At 39.5% G+C, this 17,333-nt stretch overlaps 3 protein-coding genes across 4 annotated transcripts; all 3 read left to right on the forward strand.

The window, feature by feature from the left end:
• Positions 1–2,085: 2,085 nt before the first annotated feature.
• On the forward strand, positions 2,086–2,598 carry LOC148703215 (secreted RxLR effector protein 161-like). Its single transcript, XM_088723325.1, has one exon. The coding sequence runs from the start codon at positions 2,086–2,088 to the stop codon at positions 2,596–2,598; it is 513 nt and encodes a 170-aa protein (XP_088579451.1).
• A 2,930-nt stretch (positions 2,599–5,528) lies between these two features.
• LOC103720086 (receptor-like kinase) lies at positions 5,529–7,923 on the forward strand. The gene has a single exon (XM_008809621.5). It carries the CDS (start codon positions 6,366–6,368, stop codon positions 7,794–7,796), a length of 1,431 nt encoding a protein of 476 aa, XP_008807843.3. The 5' UTR covers positions 5,529–6,365; the 3' UTR covers positions 7,797–7,923.
• A 150-nt stretch (positions 7,924–8,073) lies between these two features.
• Positions 8,074–17,066, forward strand: LOC103720091 (putative membrane-associated kinase regulator 6). Of its 2 annotated transcripts, none has more exons than XM_088723625.1 (3): positions 8,074–13,362; positions 15,954–16,727; positions 16,851–17,066. In XM_088723625.1, exons 1-3 carry the CDS (start codon positions 13,288–13,290, stop codon positions 16,863–16,865), a joined length of 864 nt encoding a protein of 287 aa, XP_088579751.1. In that variant the 5' UTR covers positions 8,074–13,287; the 3' UTR covers positions 16,866–17,066. The 2 variants fall into 2 exon arrangements, with proteins under 2 accessions (XP_088579751.1, XP_088579752.1); XM_088723626.1 differs by having other exon boundaries at positions 15,962–16,727.
• The last annotated feature ends 267 nt before the right edge of the window (positions 17,067–17,333 follow it).

A 17,333-nucleotide genomic window follows, 5' to 3' on the forward strand; every position in this document is an offset into this window, starting at 1 on the left:
TCAATCCTCAAGTATTAAAGTTATCAAAAGATAACTATGAGAGTTGGTCAATCCAAATGAGAGCCTTATTTGGTTCTCAAGATTTGTGGGAGCTAATCATTGATGGGTTCATGGAACCCACACCGCTAGTAGAAGCCATGTATACCACGGAGGAGAAGAAGGCTCTTAGAGAGTAGAGAAAGAAGGATAGCAAGGCTCGTTTCCTACTTTATCAAGGGTTGGACGAGTCTACTTTCGAGAGAGTTGCCGAAGCAACGACGAGCAAGGAAGCATGAGATATCCTTACTACAATCTAAAAAAAGTCGAATGGGTGAAGCGAATTCGCCTCCAAACTCTGAGGGGCGATTTTGAAGCCGCTCAAATAAAAGACGAAGAAACTATTTCTGACTATTATTACGATTAGTATTAATCGGGAATAATATGAGAAGAAATAGAGAAAAGATAGAAGATGTCCAAGTGATAGAGAAGTTGCTCCGATCCCTCTCATCAAAGTTCAAGCACGTGGTGGCGGCGATTGAGAAGTCGATGAATTTGGAGGAGATCTCAATTGAGGAGCTCTTGGGATCTCTCCAAGTTCATGAACAACGCATGCAAAAGAAAACTATCTCCCCAGCTTTGGAACAAATACTAGAGTCAAAGTTGACAGTGATCGAGGCTCATATGGTAGAGGCCGTAGTCGTGGTAGAGGCAGGGGACGTGGTCTCTAACAACGAACCACTCAAAATCAAGTGGAGGCCCAAAGCTTCAAAGGCCGAGGATGAGGCAATCGGGGAAGATTCACACCTGGGCGTGGAAATAACAAGAATGTTCACTGCTACAACTCTCGTAAGTTTGGGCACTATGCATCAGATTGCTGGCACAAAACCGAAGAGCAAACCAATCTCACCGAAGCAACAAATAATGAGGGTAACAACTCTACACTTCTTCTTGCTCACTGATAAGTCTGATGTTTACTCCTTCGGAATGGTGCTCCTTGAGGTGCTGTGCGCGAGGCCAGTGATCGACCAGACACTCTCAAGTGAGCAGGTCAACCTGGCAGAGTGGGCTCTGCAGTGGAAGCAAAGAGGCCAGCTGGAGAAAATCATTGACCCGAGGCTTGTGGGGAAGATCAATGTCAATTCTCTGAGCAAGTTTGGCGAGACAGCGGGGAAGTGCCTTGCAGAGTATGCTGTTGATAGGCCGACCATGGCGGATGTGCTGTGGAACTTGGAGTATGCTCTCCAGCTTCAGGAAACAGAGCTGAAGAGGGAGCCTTACGAGGACAGTGGTAATGTGGAGTCGCAGTTTCCGGTGACGGCAGTCGGATGGGCGCCTTCAACTAGGATATCAATTGATGAAGGTCGTTCGATGGCAGGGATGAGAGAAGTCTGCTCGGATATAACTGCAAGCAAGGTGTTCTCCCAGATACGGTAAGATTATTGATTTTACTTGCAGCTCATCAAAGGTGGAAGATATATTACCTTGATGTCAAGTCAGCATTCCTCAATGGCATACTCAAGAAAGAGGTGTATGTGCAACAACCAGAAGGTTTTCTGGTGAAAGGGTAAGAGAACAAAGTTTACCGTCTGAAGAAAGCCTTGTATGGCTTAAAGCAAGCATCACGAGTCCGGAACGCACGGATCGATGAATATCTTCATCAAAATGGCTTCACCAGATGTCCCTATGAGCATGCCGTCTACATGAAAAGAAACCATCAAGGTGAATTTCTAATAATTTGCCTTTATGTTGATGACTTGCTATACACAGATAATAGTGCTGAGATGTTTGCAGAGTTCAAGATGTCCATGTTCAATGAATTTGAGATGACGGACAATGGGTTGATGTCCGACTTCCTTAGCATCGAAGTGAAGCAGCAGCAAGATGGGATCTTTATATCCCAAAAGAAGTACATGAAGGAGATCTTGGAGAAATTCAATATGAGTAAACCTAGTAAACACCCCAATAGCCACAGGAATGAAGCTATCTAGAGAAGGAAATGGAGGTTTCGTGGACTCGACTCTCTTCAAGAGTCTAGTTGGTAGCTTGAGGTATTTGACGATCACAAGGCCAGATATCGTTTATGGAGTTGGATTTGTGAGTCGCTATATGGAGACACCGAAGGAGTCTTATTGGCTAGCTGCGAAGAGGATTCTAAGGTATATTAAAGGCTCACTTAACCTGGGTTTATTCTATGCTTATGGTGAAGCTGCAGAGTTAGTGGGCTATTCGGATAGTGATTGGAGAGGTGACCAAGATGAGAGGAAAAGCACCACATGCTATGTTTTCTATCTTGGGTCAACTACATTTTCATGGACCTTAAAGAAGCAAGGAGTTATGGTCTTATCTTCATGTGAAGCAGAATACGTGGCGGCTACATCTACAGTTTGTGAAGCAATTTGGTTGAAGAATATATTAAAAGAGCCGGATCATCCACAAGAAGAACCAACTATGATATTGGTGGATAACAAATCAGCTATGCAACTTGCAAAGAACCCGGTACATCATGGGAGGAGCAAACACATAGATACACAGTTTCATTTTCTCAGACCATGTAAAGCAGAAAACCATGGAGCTGGAGTATTGTCATACCATGGAGCAAGTAGCAGATATTTTAACTAAGCCGTTGCCGATTGAATCCTTTAGAAGGCTAACAAAAATGCTCGGATTGAGAACGTTTTGATTTGAGGGGACATGTTGGAAGTTACAATAAATCAAAATGTTTGGTAATGGGTAGTCAATGTGTGGTAATGGGTAGTCAATAATTGTGTGGTAATGGGCTGCCTAATTATGTGGTAATGGGTAGTCAATGTGTGGTAATGAGTAGTCAAAAATTGTGTGGTAATGGATAGTCAATAATTGTGTGGTAATGGGCTACCTAATTATGTGGTAATTGGTAGTCAATGTGTGGTAATGGGTAGTCAATAATTATGTGATAATGGGCTGCTTAATTATGTGGTAATGGGTAGTCAGTTTTTTTTATAGAGTTAAGTAGATTTACGTTTTCATTTTGCATTGTAATGCCTATATAAGGCTGCCTAGTTTTTCATTTTGATAAGTGATTAGAAAGAAATTACAAACTATTGTGTGCTTTGAAAAGAGAGTGGTATAGTCCGTAGACTTTTCTTAACAGATTTCTAAGGGCAATTTATTAGTTATATCATTATAATGTAGAAGAATATCAGTGAAATTCTATGATTGTACGACAGTAAGGATGTAGTGCATCCCTCGTATTTCCTATCAAGTATCTCCTAATGATTTCAGAACTCGGCTGTGCAAGTTTAGTTGGTCCTTGTAGTATGGCCATAATTACTCATCCAAATAAAATTGCTGACGAAATTGAGAATGGCAGTTGCGGTTAATTACCTGCATTGGAATATGAGTGCCTTCTCCTGGCATTAATAATTTAATAAACTTCAGAAGTTCAATCTTTATAGTTCCCTTACAACTCTTTAAGGTGCTTTTGCAACATAAGGAATAAGGTGATGTTACAAAGATTGGATCAACCATGAGGACGATGGTGATACCTGCGATGAGTTCTCTATTTTGTTTCCGGCTTATTAGTTGCGGCATGGTTTTTGGGATTTCTGGTTTGTCATCCAGCATTAGGTTGTTTTTTGCAAGGAACTGCCATTCGATTGTCCACTGCATAGTTTATAAAGCACTCCAAACTTTATCATTCATCTATCTACCCAAGTCTCAATGCAGGCAGATGAAGATTAACCGTGAACTCGTGCAAAGGATGACAAATCTTTCTTTCACACGAAAGATACAAACATGACCCAAAGTCATGGCTGCCTGCCTATAAATTTGAGAGTCTGAGCAGCCTTCAGCCAAGCGTCAGGAAGTTCTGTTCTGTTTTATCTTGTTTTACTTATAGTAAAATAAAAGGGCCATCCAGCAGATGGTTGGTTCGTCTACTGCTCTACACTGCAGCAAAAAATTCTTCGATCATGTTTGGTCTAAATCACATTCCTTATAGTTTGGCTGAAATTTAGCCTAGTCTTTCGTTTCATTTAATCTGTCTTAAAAGGAACAAACACGGCACTAAACAGATTCACAGAATCAGAAGGTTCCACCAACTAGAAAGAAAATTTAACGCAGCGCCATAAATGGGAAAACTTAAGCACGGTGCTTGCCGTCAAATTTTGAACATCATTTGGTGGTAATGGCATTGGATACGTCTCAATTTCACCTACCTTAAACCTGCGTGATATAAAGTTCCGTCACCTATCTTTGATATTCTGCTATCTGCTCACATGTCCAACAAATTAATGTCTTTTGGAAGTCCATGCATTATTTAATTAGCAGCAATCATCTAAACTATCGTCCCACCTATTCACCTCTACAAATATTAGGATGATGGAATCTTTACTACTAGACTTAATCTATGTCAACAATTCTCTTCTGGTATATAACAGAGACTTACGTGATTGGATATTGGGTCAAAACTTTAATAAACATCGTCTTGACTTCTTTATTGTGGCATTCTGATGTTAGCCCTTTGTGCACATGCTTCGATAATTCGAGGCATTTGTCATTGCGGTCCCAAGTGAACGGGTCTGAGTCAGCCCATTGGATATATATATATATATATTTTTGTGAGAACAAGGATGAGGGCGAGATCCAAAACTAGGTCATTCATATCAGTACCCAGTGACTTTAACAATTGAGTTAGTGGGCACCATCAAATTAGAACTCAATATTCACCCAGCTAAATTTACTCCTTTAGGTCTTCATCTATTTCCCTGCATCGAGCCATGCTGAAGCAGGTTAGGGTAATGGCAAATGAGTGAACGACTGGCATTAAAAGTGAACGAATATCCAGCTCGCCGTCCACCATCATCCTTTTCAGGGACAGGGACAACGTAAAAAACTAGTAAGAAAAATAATAATTATAATTTTGCTATTGATGTAAATCATAACCCAAAGTTAGTACATGGCCTGCCCAGTTCGAGTTATCGTAATCCTAATCACTAATAACCGTTGGTTAGTGAGAATTGTCTGTAAAAATTAAAAGCTTGCTCGGGAACCAGAACGAAAAAATCTGGACTGGCATCCAGGGGTGGCCCAATACATTTGGGGGCCTAAGGCGAATCCAATGAATGAGGCCTTTTTTTTAATAATAAATTTTTTTAATAAATATAAAATATTTAAAAAAATGATATGAAAATGGATAGCTATCAAGTATACTATTTCAACAAAGATACATGAATCTAATAAAGATAGGCAAGAAATTTTTTTAATTTAATATTATTTTTGAATGGAAGTGCAGCAAAGTAATTATCCTAAAAAAAAGTCATAAAACTGATTAAATAACTGAGATAATGCTTGGCAATATTGTTTATCATGTCAAGCAAGAGCGGAATAGGAAAAGGTCATCCCATGGCATTTTATGGTCAAGGTAAAGAAAAGAATTTGTCTAGAAAGAAGCTTCTCTATAAGAGAAAGTAGGGGCATTATGGAAAATTGACTCCATCTAATTAATAAACGTCCCATCCCTCCATCTCCCCTTCAAGTGAGTACCCAAGCAGCAACCGCAACATCACAGCACACAGCCATTCAACCCCCTCCCTCCTTCTCTCTCTACCACCCAAGAGGGAAGAAGAAACCGAGAGGAGAAAATTAAAAGAATCTCCACCCTCCAAGTAGTCCATTTCCAATCCCCCTTTCTTCCTGATGGCCCAGCTGGATCAGGAGTATTGTGAGGGAAGGAAAACCAAGACCAAAACCAAACAAGAGAAGGGATGAAAGATAAGAGTGGCTTCAGACGTGTATCAAGCCAACCAAATCCCTCCTCTCTCTCTCTCTCTCTCTCTCCATCCAAAACAAAACTACCGTCCCCAACTTCCTAAATTTCCCCTCTGCAGGCCAAGAAACTCTCCACCTCCCTTCCATCAAGGGGGAAGACTCGATATGGGGCCTTTGCTTCCTTTTGGTCACGGTCAGACCCTCCCTCCCTCTCTCTCTCTCTCTTCATCTTCCAGGGCCTTTTATTGGCCCGGAGCCTTAGGCGACCGCCGGGCCGGCCCTACTGGCATCCAGCGCGATTATATGATGGTGGCATCTGCCAGCCAGCTCTGTCGGCCCAACCAAGCTCAAGTCAGAACACCGCGGGTAGCCACGAGTCGTGCCGCGTCGCGACCACGACGTGTGAGCCTGGCCCACCTCATCTCCATTCGCTGCGCGTAGAACTATTCTTCCTCCTCCCTTCGTCCACCCCTCTCTCTCGGCGCGTTACAACCGTACCCCAGGACCCATCCCACAGCTCCTCTTAAGTCCTCCCCCCATCTCTCTTTCTCTCTCTCTCTCTGCCCCCTTCTTCAGAGCTCCACTTGAACAATTCCTCGATCCCCGAGTCTCGACACCCCGTCTCTTGATCCATTCCCATGGGGAATCCCCGAATCCCTCTCTTCCTCTTCTTTTGCATCCTCTTCTCTCGAGTCTTCGCCCTTTCCTCAGCCCGCTTCTCTCCCCCCGACAACCACCTCATCGCCTGCGGATCGGCCTCCGCCTCCACCCTCGACGACCGCCGCGTCTTCCTGCCCGACTCCGCTGCCCTCCTCCGCTCCTCGGGCTCCAAGATCTCGGTCTTGGCGGCGCCGGACGCATCGCCGGCCTCCTCCCCTCTCTCCCGGACGGCTAGGGTCTTCACCCGCCCCTCCTCCTACGAGTTCCAGATCAAACAGAAGGGTACCCATATAATCCGCCTTCATTTCTACCCGTTCTCCTCCCGGGATTTCAACCTCTCCTCCGCCCTCTTTCACGTTTCGGCTTCCGGCTTCGTTCTCTTGACCGATTTCGGCACCTCCTTTCCTCAATTGAAGGAATATCTCGTCTGGGTGGACGCCGAGAAGCTCGTGATCTCGTTCGCCCCTGCTCGAAGATCCTCCTTTGCCTTCGTCAATGCAATTGAGGTCGTCTCGGCTCCTGGGGATCTCATCGGCGACACCGCGAGGTTAGTAAATCCTGATCGAATTGAAAAATTTGATGGCCTCTCGAGGCAGGCGATGGAAACGCTCTACCGGCTCAACGTTGGAGGCCCAAAGGTCACACCTTTTAACGATACTCTTTGGAGGACTTGGGTTCCCGATGCCGGTTTCAGGAATTCGGATTCTGTGTCCAAAACTGTGGCTTTCAGTGGAAGGATTATGTACCGCGAGGGTGCGGCGAGTCGCGAAGTAGCTCCCGATAATGTGTACAACACTGCCAGAGCAGTGGATGGTGCGAATGTTTCGGATTCCAATTCTAACATGACATGGGTTTTCGCAGTGAGGTCTGGTTACAAGTACCTTATCCGGATGCATTTCTGCGATATTGCTAGTCGAGCTCTCTATGAGTTATATTTCAATGTTTATGTCAATGGGTATTTGGCCTATGAAGATTTTGATCTCTCGATGGCCACCGGTTTCCTGGCTTCACCCTATTACGTAGACTTTGTAGCTGGCGTAGATAGCTTGGAGCAGCTTTTAAGTGTAAGCATCGGTCCTTCTAAGCAGAGCAACCATTTGTGGATAAATGGATTGCTAAATGGGTTAGAAATTATGAAAATTAACAATACAATGGGCAGTCTCGATGGAGAGTCTCCGATTATTTTGGTTCTGGAGAGTCCGGCAAGAAGAGGCTTCAGAGCATTTCTTAGTTCGATTGTATGTGGACTTGGTTTTATGAGCTTGTTGATGATTGGATTTGTGTTGTTGCTGAAGTGGCGGGCTGAGACAAGGAACACCGTGACATGGTTGCCCTTGCCTACAGATGTTTCAGGTGGTAAATCAGCTAACGGAAATCCAGTGGTGTCAAGTAAATTAGTTTACTTTTGAAGGCTAGGATAAGGATTTTGTAAAATATAATTTCAATCGTTTCAGTGTGGATTGTGGAATATCTACCACGAAGCTTGTATGAAGCGCTTAAATTATTTGTATGAGTATTATAAGCTATTTTCCTTTATGTAGGTGGTATCATTTATCTTTGCTTTTGATAATCTCTTTTCAAGTCTTTCTAGCATTCTTCCTTTTTATGCTGTATCTAAGTTATCAGACTTTTGTGGATTTCAAGCATACTGTTATGCTGGCTTCTGGATGCCAAGTGAGCTAATTAAGCTTGGTAGCTGATGTTATTTGCTGTCATTGTTCTATTTTATTTCAGAACTGTTAGTCCTTCAGTGTCTTTGGTTGCTTGAATATTTTAATCTATAGTATGAGAGCCAGCAGCCAGTCTCCAATATTCTATTTAGGTTCCTTCTAATAGTTTGACATGATCATAATTCGAACAATCACATTTCTAACAACTTAATGAATTATGTCAGCAAGCTTAAGACAGATGTTTGTAGAGTTAAGGCTCAGTTATGAGCTACTGTCATGTGATGTGAAATCTAAGGCTGAAATCGGATCGGATACGGATCAAATACTAGTATATCCATATCCATATTTATTTTATTTGACGAGTACAAATACGGATACAGATGTTAGTCAGATGCAAAAATTTATATTTATATTTATTTTAAACGGATACAAATTTAAATCGGATATTAGAAGAATGGGTATAAATACAGATATAATTCAGATAATTAAATTTTATGACTATAGAATCAAAGATATTACTAAGTAGACTATAAATCAAGTTAGTAGTATATTAAGGTAGTCGTTTGTTTTCCTTAAAAATTCATGAGAGCTAGATAAAATTAAATGGGGTTACAAATAGAATCAGATATTCAGATATAGATCGGGTAGTTGTCTATTCATATCCATATTCTTTTTTCTTTACTGGATAAGAATACGAATACGGATATTAGTCGGATGCTCAAATTTCTATCCATATCTGGATAAATTTGGATATGAAAACATATCCGGATGGATATTATCTGATTCACTTTCACTCCTAGTGAAATCACATACACTTAACATAGCTAGAATTGATAGGAACATTCATTAACTTGGTAATTAAACAAATTAGAAACAAGGCTAGTGTGTCTTTCTGCAATATCATCATCTTTTTCACTGAAATGTGCTTGACCAAGTCCTTTGCATAGTTCAGATTGAGAATGTTCCCTAGGCCATTTTTTCATCTTAACAGTGGAAGGTGATATATTGTGATTGTTGCCTTACAATATATTGGTGACACGTCATACTTCTTGAGCAGACCAGGGATTATTGACCCCACTTAGAATTTTCAATTTGAAAGCTCCTTTAGACACATTATGTGGGTGAAACCATGGTAAGTCAGTTTTCTTAGTTATCCTGTTTTGTTATGAAATATAAATACTCGTTAGATAACTGCTTTTTAATATTTTTTAGAACTGATGCTTGTTCTGGTTAGGAAAGGAGAAAATGGAAGTAATGAATGGGCTAGAGATTATTGTTAAAAGAAAAACATGTTTTAGGCCATTCCATTGTTATGAGCCTTATTTGAGGGTTTCAGCTCTTCCAATGCACAAAGGCTCTTGCTAAACACCTTGACGCTCATGGATGAGGTATCTGGACTATTCATGGATGAGGTGTCAAGCCTTAGTCTTTGTACCTTATATTTATGCCTTTACTCAGAGGTGAAAACATTCTCCTCTGAGTGTTTCTGTACCCAATAGAAGAAAAGGGTGGGTATTGTGCAGTGCAAATTGTTGATTTTTTGAGCTACAGGGTCAAACTAGTTTTGGTGGCATATGTTTCTGTATGCTTAAACTTGGCATTACTGTTCTAAAGCAGGTCCTTTATAATACACACACATATACATGTGTATCTATATGTATGTATGTATGTATGGACATCTGAAATATGTAATGCAAGATCCATATGTACCAGAGTCAGATACAATATTCAAGTCCCCATCCAACAACAATCATTTAACTTGCTCTTTTCAGGACAATTTTTTAAACTTTTATTTAACATATTCTTTTACAAAAAGCTAAAAATGTTCATACCTTGCTCTTTGAGAGTCCACACGCCTCACCTTGCTTCAGCATGCAAAGGTCTGTTATGTACTTTATGGTAGAAATTCTTTTCTCCTCGAATGTGAGTATAAAATCAGTTGAAACTGTAATGACATGTAAGTATATCATTGAGTGTGAATTTTATCATTTTAAGAGGGCACATCTTGGCACAACGGTAAGGTTGCTCCCTTGTGACATGTGTATCATGGTTTCGAAATATGAAAACAGCCTCTCGGTATGTAAGGCTATGCACATTTGACCCTTTCCAGACTCTATAGTAGCAAGAGCCTCATGTATTGTGATGCCCTTTAGATTTTATCATATCAAGTTGTAATCAAATTAAAAAATTATAATCCTTTTTGATTATAAATTCGATTGGCATGAGAATGAAAGGCTCCCATGTTCCAAGGAATCTCAGTGAACTTTGCAGGAATTGATTAATATATGATTGCCATATATGGTGGTTAACATCTGCTGATTGATTGAATCTTTTCATGAGCTTAGGCTGAGTGGTAGGATCCTGAAAAGCATTGTAGATCACTGCTTCAGATAGTAATCAGAGAGCACAGGAAATTTTCTTTTCATGCTGCTTTAATATTTTTTCAGGTTTAGTAATTAACTGTCAGTGGTAATTGAATTGATTCTATCATTTGAAAATGCTATTGCAGCATGCTAAAATATCTGGTTAGTTTATATGTTTCATTTAGATGCTATGTTACTGAATATCTAGAAGTTCCAGGATTTCATATTTTGTTCATCTGGAACTTCTAGTGTTAAAAAGGGTAATCATTTCATGCTCTCTGCATCCAAATGCCTAATACAGAAGTCCTTAGGTAATATATCTGATGGCATAGTGGTAGAAAATTAAACGAAACATGGCAACTGAAAAAATATTGACTTAAAAGCAAACAAGTCTTGGCTTTGTGTTTGCTGTTGAATAGTGAACCTCATCTTATTTTTCTGTGAGTTGAAAAGTCTTCCCGACTGGAAGACCATCCTTTCTGCTTGGCATTTTTAGATATTCATGATATTGTAATATGTGCTGTAGCACATTTTCAAATCTTGGTAAATGGAACTAAACTCATCCAGAGTGCATCCTGCGGATATTGCAAAGTGACCTCTTTTCCTTATATCGAATTGCATACAAGAAAAATTAGTTTCTACCCACCATTCAAATCTTATATTTGGAACATTTATGACTTGTTTATAGAAAAGAAATAACCTAATTACTAAATTCAATTTAACCTTTTGGGTTCATTATGTGGCTTCCATTTTTGGATTTCATGAATGCTTCTCATGTCGTTGGCATTTGCGCACAATTATTGAAGTATTCAAATTTTATTGTTTTGATCGTGATGGACTGTCTTTAAATCACATGCATTCTGCTTTTTGTTTCTGGAAAAATATAGATTTTCTTAAGTGACACTGAGTTGGACTGCTGACTATCTTTCCAAGAACTTTATAATCTATTCTAGTATTAGAAAGTGTATATTCTTAAAAGTGGATATACGAGAAATCAGTATGCTGGAGCAATTAAATCACGTTTGTCCTGAAAATGATAGAATATTTTCTTAAAATCATGCCAGCATTTGTCATGCACACTGTTTCTGTAAAATGTTTTCTTCAAATATCATAAAGGGGATATAAGATGCTAACAGGGTGCTGAAAAAAGAACCAAGTATTTGTATGAGAAAAAGATTGGTTTAGAAGAGCTCAATGTCAGTAGCTTGAAGAAAAAGCTTTGTTTAGAAATGCTCCTGTCTTATAGCTTGTGGTCCGGGATTGTGCTTGAAAAGCATGAACATCTTTTGAAGTGACTTTAGTTTGATGTAAGTTAATTAGGCCGTGCTTAGCAATCCTAGTATGGTATTAGCTCATATCCTGATATGCTTTTTAATTTTCTTTGTTAATTTGAAATTTGAAAGTTCAAAAGTTCAGGTTTTGTTTATAACCTGCTTGATGCCTGACATGTTTGCTGGTCCCTTTGGATTTTCTGTGCTGGTGACAGTATTGCCATCAATGGCATCTCTACTGAAGTGTGCTTTCTTTATATTCAATTTATAGTATAACCAATGTGCTTATAAAACAATAATGACTGTTTTGATGAATGTATGATTTGATTAAAGAGACTGAGGTCAATAGTAATTTTGCCTGTAGTTATCTTCAGATGGTGATGTTGAATGCATGTAAGAAATTAATCATTGGTGCTGTCCTACGTTTAAAAGGTGGTTCAAAAGGGGCCTTTATATATTACTCATTTCATGCTATTATTTTAGGACTTGATGGGATCTGTGCCATTTATTTCATTGTAAAAAAATAATAATCATCATGAGAGGCAAATAGTCCACTTTTCTTTTGTTTGCTTATCATCAGCAATACCTGATCAATTTTGGGGTCGGCAATAGGCTTCCTTGTTTCCATTCAGTTTTGTTAAGTCTGTTGTCCATATATCACTTTCAAATTCCTTGCCAGATCCTTGCCACTCTCCTTATTAGAGACAATTTGTGTTATTCATTGTACTTGTTATGTGTTTGAAGCTATATTTATCTATCTTGTACCCTGTCAGAGCAATTTGTTAGCTTCCTTTCATGTTATTATATCCATTGGTCCTTCTTAGATGTGCCACGCGCCCACCTGGACATCAGCATCTCCGATATGCTCAATTCAGATGCCCACAATATATCCATTGTCCCTTTTGATCTGTAATCTGGTCTTTTTATTCTCTGCATGGTAAACATTTGGAGGGCTGTAATGAGATGCGGAAAAATTCTGTGTTGTAGTTACTTCTTTTATGAGTTGTGGTGGCTCCAACTTTCTCACATTAATATTCACATTAATATATACACATACAAGCTTCCTATAGAATCATTTCATGTTTTGCAAATTACAACTTAATTAATTAATTCTCTGCTGCTCATTTTTGCGTTGTCACATGATGTTCGGTGAAAAGCTTGAACAGCATAGTTGAATTTGTATTTAGTTGTTCTGAAATCTATAAATGGGCAACTCTTCATGTTGTCTTTCTGGGAGTGTCAATGTTATTTTCAATTAAAATCTTGTTATCGGTGTCATATGCTTGTTGAAATCTGAAAGGGCTTTGTTTGTAACTTTGATTGTCAGCTTGTCGGATGTTTCCCATGGCTGATATCACCAAACAGGTGGGTAGGACTTTGGAAAATCAGAGTCTAATGTTTCATGTTTAGAAATAAGAGAGGTGACCTAGTCAGTAATGTTAGGGGAGAATATGGTTTGATTAGTACAAGCTGATTAAGACATGATAATAGTTTAGTATCAAGATGGGAAGTTAGTTGAAGGCATCGATCTAATTGGTTGCTGAAGTCTTGAAATCCTAATGATAATCCATGTTTATCTATTGATGCAAGCACAGGATGGTCGCCTTCCTATTGGTGTTGACTAACAAGGATGGTTGCCTTCCCTTTGGTGATGATTTACTTACAAAGAAGGTATTCTTTTCTCCCTCTTGCCACTATTAGCTGCTGAATTAGAACCTTTTAAGGCGTGCAGTCAGGTCTATCCTAGTCGTGTCTAAATTTGTTATCTGATGTTGTTTCAGTTTTATAACCTCCTGTCACTTAATTGGTCATCCCTCATCGTATGATCAATTACAAACTCTTGTTGTTTGAAAGCTATCATTCAAGTTACGTTCGCACCTGCCAATCATTTTAGTTTAACTTCTGTAGATGCAGTTAAAAGAGTAGAATTCGTTAATTTTATTTTAGAAATGTGATTATATGATGGGAATGCCACCTTCCTTCTGCGTTGCTTGACCAACTATTTCCTTCTAAACTTGTCTGCGAGTACTCATTCTTATTAGTTGATCGCCTGCAGTTTTCTCTTGTGATTTTTTTTTCGTCTTGATATACTTCGAGCTACATGGCTGAAACTTTATGCCAATTCAAATAAACTGTTTCCTTTCTGATGAGGTCAATCATCAGAGTAGTCTCGTCTGCGAAGCAGCTTAATATATACTTTGTATTCTCCCATTAAGTTCCAGAGAGCCATCAGTGAGAATAAGCAAATTTTCTTCGAGATAAAACCTGCGCCCATCTATTAGGGAATATTTTAAGTTATTCCCATCTACGTTACGCATGCATGCCTGATGTTTCGTTCCTTACCTTCCATTCTATGATGAGTTTGAGTTTGTGCACTGATAACCCTACTAGAGTTTGTAGATGGGATTTAAACATGCATCCCTTATACATGTTTAGTAACGTGCTATCAAAGAATTTTACATTCCTTCAGATAATTAGAAAGGAATTTTCAAATTATCATTAATTTTATACAGATTAAAGGTCTTTTTTTTTTTTTTGCACCCAACATGAAAAATCAATCCAACTCAAAAATGCTGATAACCAATAGTCAAGCTTAGTTGATACTGTCAGATAGAAGAGGGAGAAATCAATTGTAAATAGAAATCAAAGATTTCCTGAACTGGATTTTAATTGTTTATGTGTAAATAGATTTTTTTTTTTTTTTAGAGACAGATAAACTAATGGGACACACAAGGACGCTAAAAAAAAAAAAACAGTCCGTCTATTTCGGTGCTTTAAAAAATAGGAAAAAAAAGAGCGTCCCGATAAAGCCTGCCTTCAGCAGAAGTAATTATGAGAAAGGAACAGCAGAACGACTCCCACTGGGGATCGAACCCAGAATCTCTGGTTCCGTAGACCAGCGCCTTATCCATTGGCCCATGGAGTCGCCACTTTCGTACGCCGAGTTTCCTTTTTAAAGTTTCTTTATGTTCCGTGTCACGTTCCTATCATAGTGAATACTATTAATATACAATTGGCACGCATGATACAACTTGCCATGCAGCATGTATTTTAAGTTGTTCGCAAACTGACATCCTCAATACGCGTGCTGTCCGCAATGTTCTACCTGCTACATTTCGCACCATCGTACTGGGATGCTTGTGAAAGGAACAAACTGCTTAAATAAAATGACTCAAGGAGGCCTAAACCATGCCTTGAGATGATATTTATAAATCAAAGCTTGGATCTTTCATTAGTAGAAGCGTATTCAGACAGCATGAATATTAACAATGAATTATTTAACTCCAACCTGTCCACCTGTTCAGGAAAAGGGAATGAAAGAAATAGAGGAATCTGGGCCTTTGTCGTCCCTTATGTTTGCGCCAAATTAACTAATCATAAAATATTTCAGGACCTACAAAACTATCTAATAATTTTGGTTCACTGCTTGTCCTATTTAACATCTATAATAAAAGAAATGGCATGTTGTCTTTCACCTTGGAATTATTTTGATTACCTGCCTATGATTAAGGGCATGCAAATATTGTAAATACGCTTTTGTACCACAGCAGTCTTAATTAGCTTATGATTAGTATCCGACATTGTCTTTTAATGCAGATCATCTCCCAAGATTGTAGTAATAATATGCATTGGTGGTTTTCATTCCTTCTGGTCAAGTGGTTAGGACCCATGATAAACACATTGATCCAACTTTATCTCACCCACCCAAAACATTAGCCCTCGAAGAAGTCATTGTTTAGCTAGCATACTTTAGACAAATAATCCTGAATCTTGTACAAAGAGAGGTCATAGTTTTAGTATAAGCTTTTCATGGACTGTTGTGGAGTATAATGACAGAATTGAAATCCCCATGTTTGTTTTCTTGTTCAATCCACACAGATACCAAATGACTACGCTTGAAGACTCTTAGCTTAAGGTCTTTACAGTTCAAGGCCTCAAGGAGACCTCCCCCAGATGATTTTTGGGAATCATTGGCAGACAAGCTGGCCCCCAAAAAAAAAGCACTGAAGCAAAGTAAACTCAAACAGGTCTTGTTTAGGAAACATTTCCTAAGAACAATTTAAAAAAAGAAGCTTTTCAGTTCAGAAGCAAAATAACATTTGATTTCAACATTAATACGAAAGAACAGGGGCATCATGGTCATTTAATAAATCAACTAGTTCTATGATGCATTTATTCTTGTGCTCATTCATCAGGCAATTTCTTACCTCCCCTCTTATTCCTCATCATCCCCATAGCCTTCCTAAGCTCCCAACCTTCAGTGTTGCAGGCTCATGGATTCCTCTCAGCAGCTCTTTGGTGATAGTTTCTCTAATGGGTGGTTGATAAGCATCAAGCCATCCATTGAATCCCTTAGTAGCAGCTTTCGCCACTCCTTTGATGGCAGCTCCTTCATCGAAATGGATCCTGATTTCTTTTCAATGCGTTGGACAAGTGATGCCCATGACTTCAATTTCAATTTCCCGAGCACCCAATCTCCGGTCTCAGCCCATGCAGACCAGTTCATTTCCAATGGCCACCTTCTTCCACTCTACCTCAACACCCCACCACCTCAGAGTGAAGTAGGACAAGAGTCTTTAGGCTCCAATTTTAGCAGATCTAAATCGCTGGACTCATCGAAAGCACTGCTCTCTCGGAGCAACCGATTCCAGCCGCGGCGCTTCTACGCAGTTCCAAGTAGGTCTGTTTCTTCAAACTCTTCGCCCCTCTTCCATTCAGCACAGAGCACACCAATTTCGATGAGTTCGTGTTCATCCAAGAGTGTTGCTTCAACAAGTGGCAAGTTTAAGTCACCTTTCTTCAAGAATTGTACGAAATCTCCGAAGAAAATTTTATGGAAGTACTTGTCCTTTCTCATGCCGTTGTATAAGAAGGTGAAGGGGCTGAGCTTAGCTTCTCCAAAGTCGGTAAGGACATGCAGGGGTTCAGTAGGAGATTCTCCAAGGATGACCACTGCTTTATCAAGCATAGAATGGCGCCGTGGAAATGCTGATAGCTCAATCTATGATGCAATTCTTCACTGCAAAAAATCCATTGTAAGTGCAACAACACACGTACAATTATAGGATGTTCTCCCTGTTTTCTTTAAGAAATATGCTATGGAAACGAGTATGCGATTTCATTAGATTTGCTTCTGATTTTTGTTTGTGCTCTATCAGGGACAGGCTTCATAATGGAGGCAGCGGAGAAGAAACCAGGGGGCAAGAAGAATCCTACAAGAATAGCAATAATATACAATTTCTCTATTTGGTTATATCTTCTCTTGTAAAGTCACGGAAGGCCTTGTAGATGTAGAGCTTTTCAGGAAATAAAAAAGCTCCCTGTATGTGCTGCTTGGAAAAAGTTTTAAGTAAAAGGAAGGAATCTTTTCGTGATTGCCTGTTTTAACGTCTAAGTAACAAATTGCAGGTGGAGTTGACCCTGGATGGATAGCAGATCTCTTTTCGGTCATCACTGACTTTCATTGAGGCATGATAAAAAAATTGAGATGGCTTTAGTTTAAATGCTATCATTGATGTCATTTTGGCCTTGACCTTGGCCCCTGCTGAATCAGTTTGTGGTTGTATGGCGTCTTTAATGCCTTTTAATTAAAATCTATCAGAAGCATGAGGCATATATATAATCGTCTTTAGGTTTGACAA

This window comes from Phoenix dactylifera, chromosome 6, assembly GCF_051530095.1.
Source record: "Phoenix dactylifera cultivar Ajwa chromosome 6, Ajwa_hap1_PhDact_Kaust_v1.1, whole genome shotgun sequence".
Taxonomy (NCBI): Eukaryota; Viridiplantae; Streptophyta; class Magnoliopsida; order Arecales; family Arecaceae; genus Phoenix; species Phoenix dactylifera.

Coding starts and splice junctions, on each gene's coding strand:
- LOC103720086 (XM_008809621.5), top strand. CDS start 6,366: ATGGGGAATCCCCGAATCCCTCTCTTCCTCTTCTTTTGCATCCTCTTC.
- LOC148703215 (XM_088723325.1), top strand. CDS start 2,086: ATGGAGACACCGAAGGAGTCTTATTGGCTAGCTGCGAAGAGGATTCTA.
- LOC103720091 (XM_088723625.1), top strand. CDS start 13,288: ATGGTCGCCTTCCTATTGGTGTTGACTAACAAGGATGGTTGCCTTCCC. Junction 13,363..15,953: donor ATGATTTACTTACAAAGAAG/GTATTCTTTTCT, acceptor CCCAACCTTCAG/TGTTGCAGGCTCATGGATTC.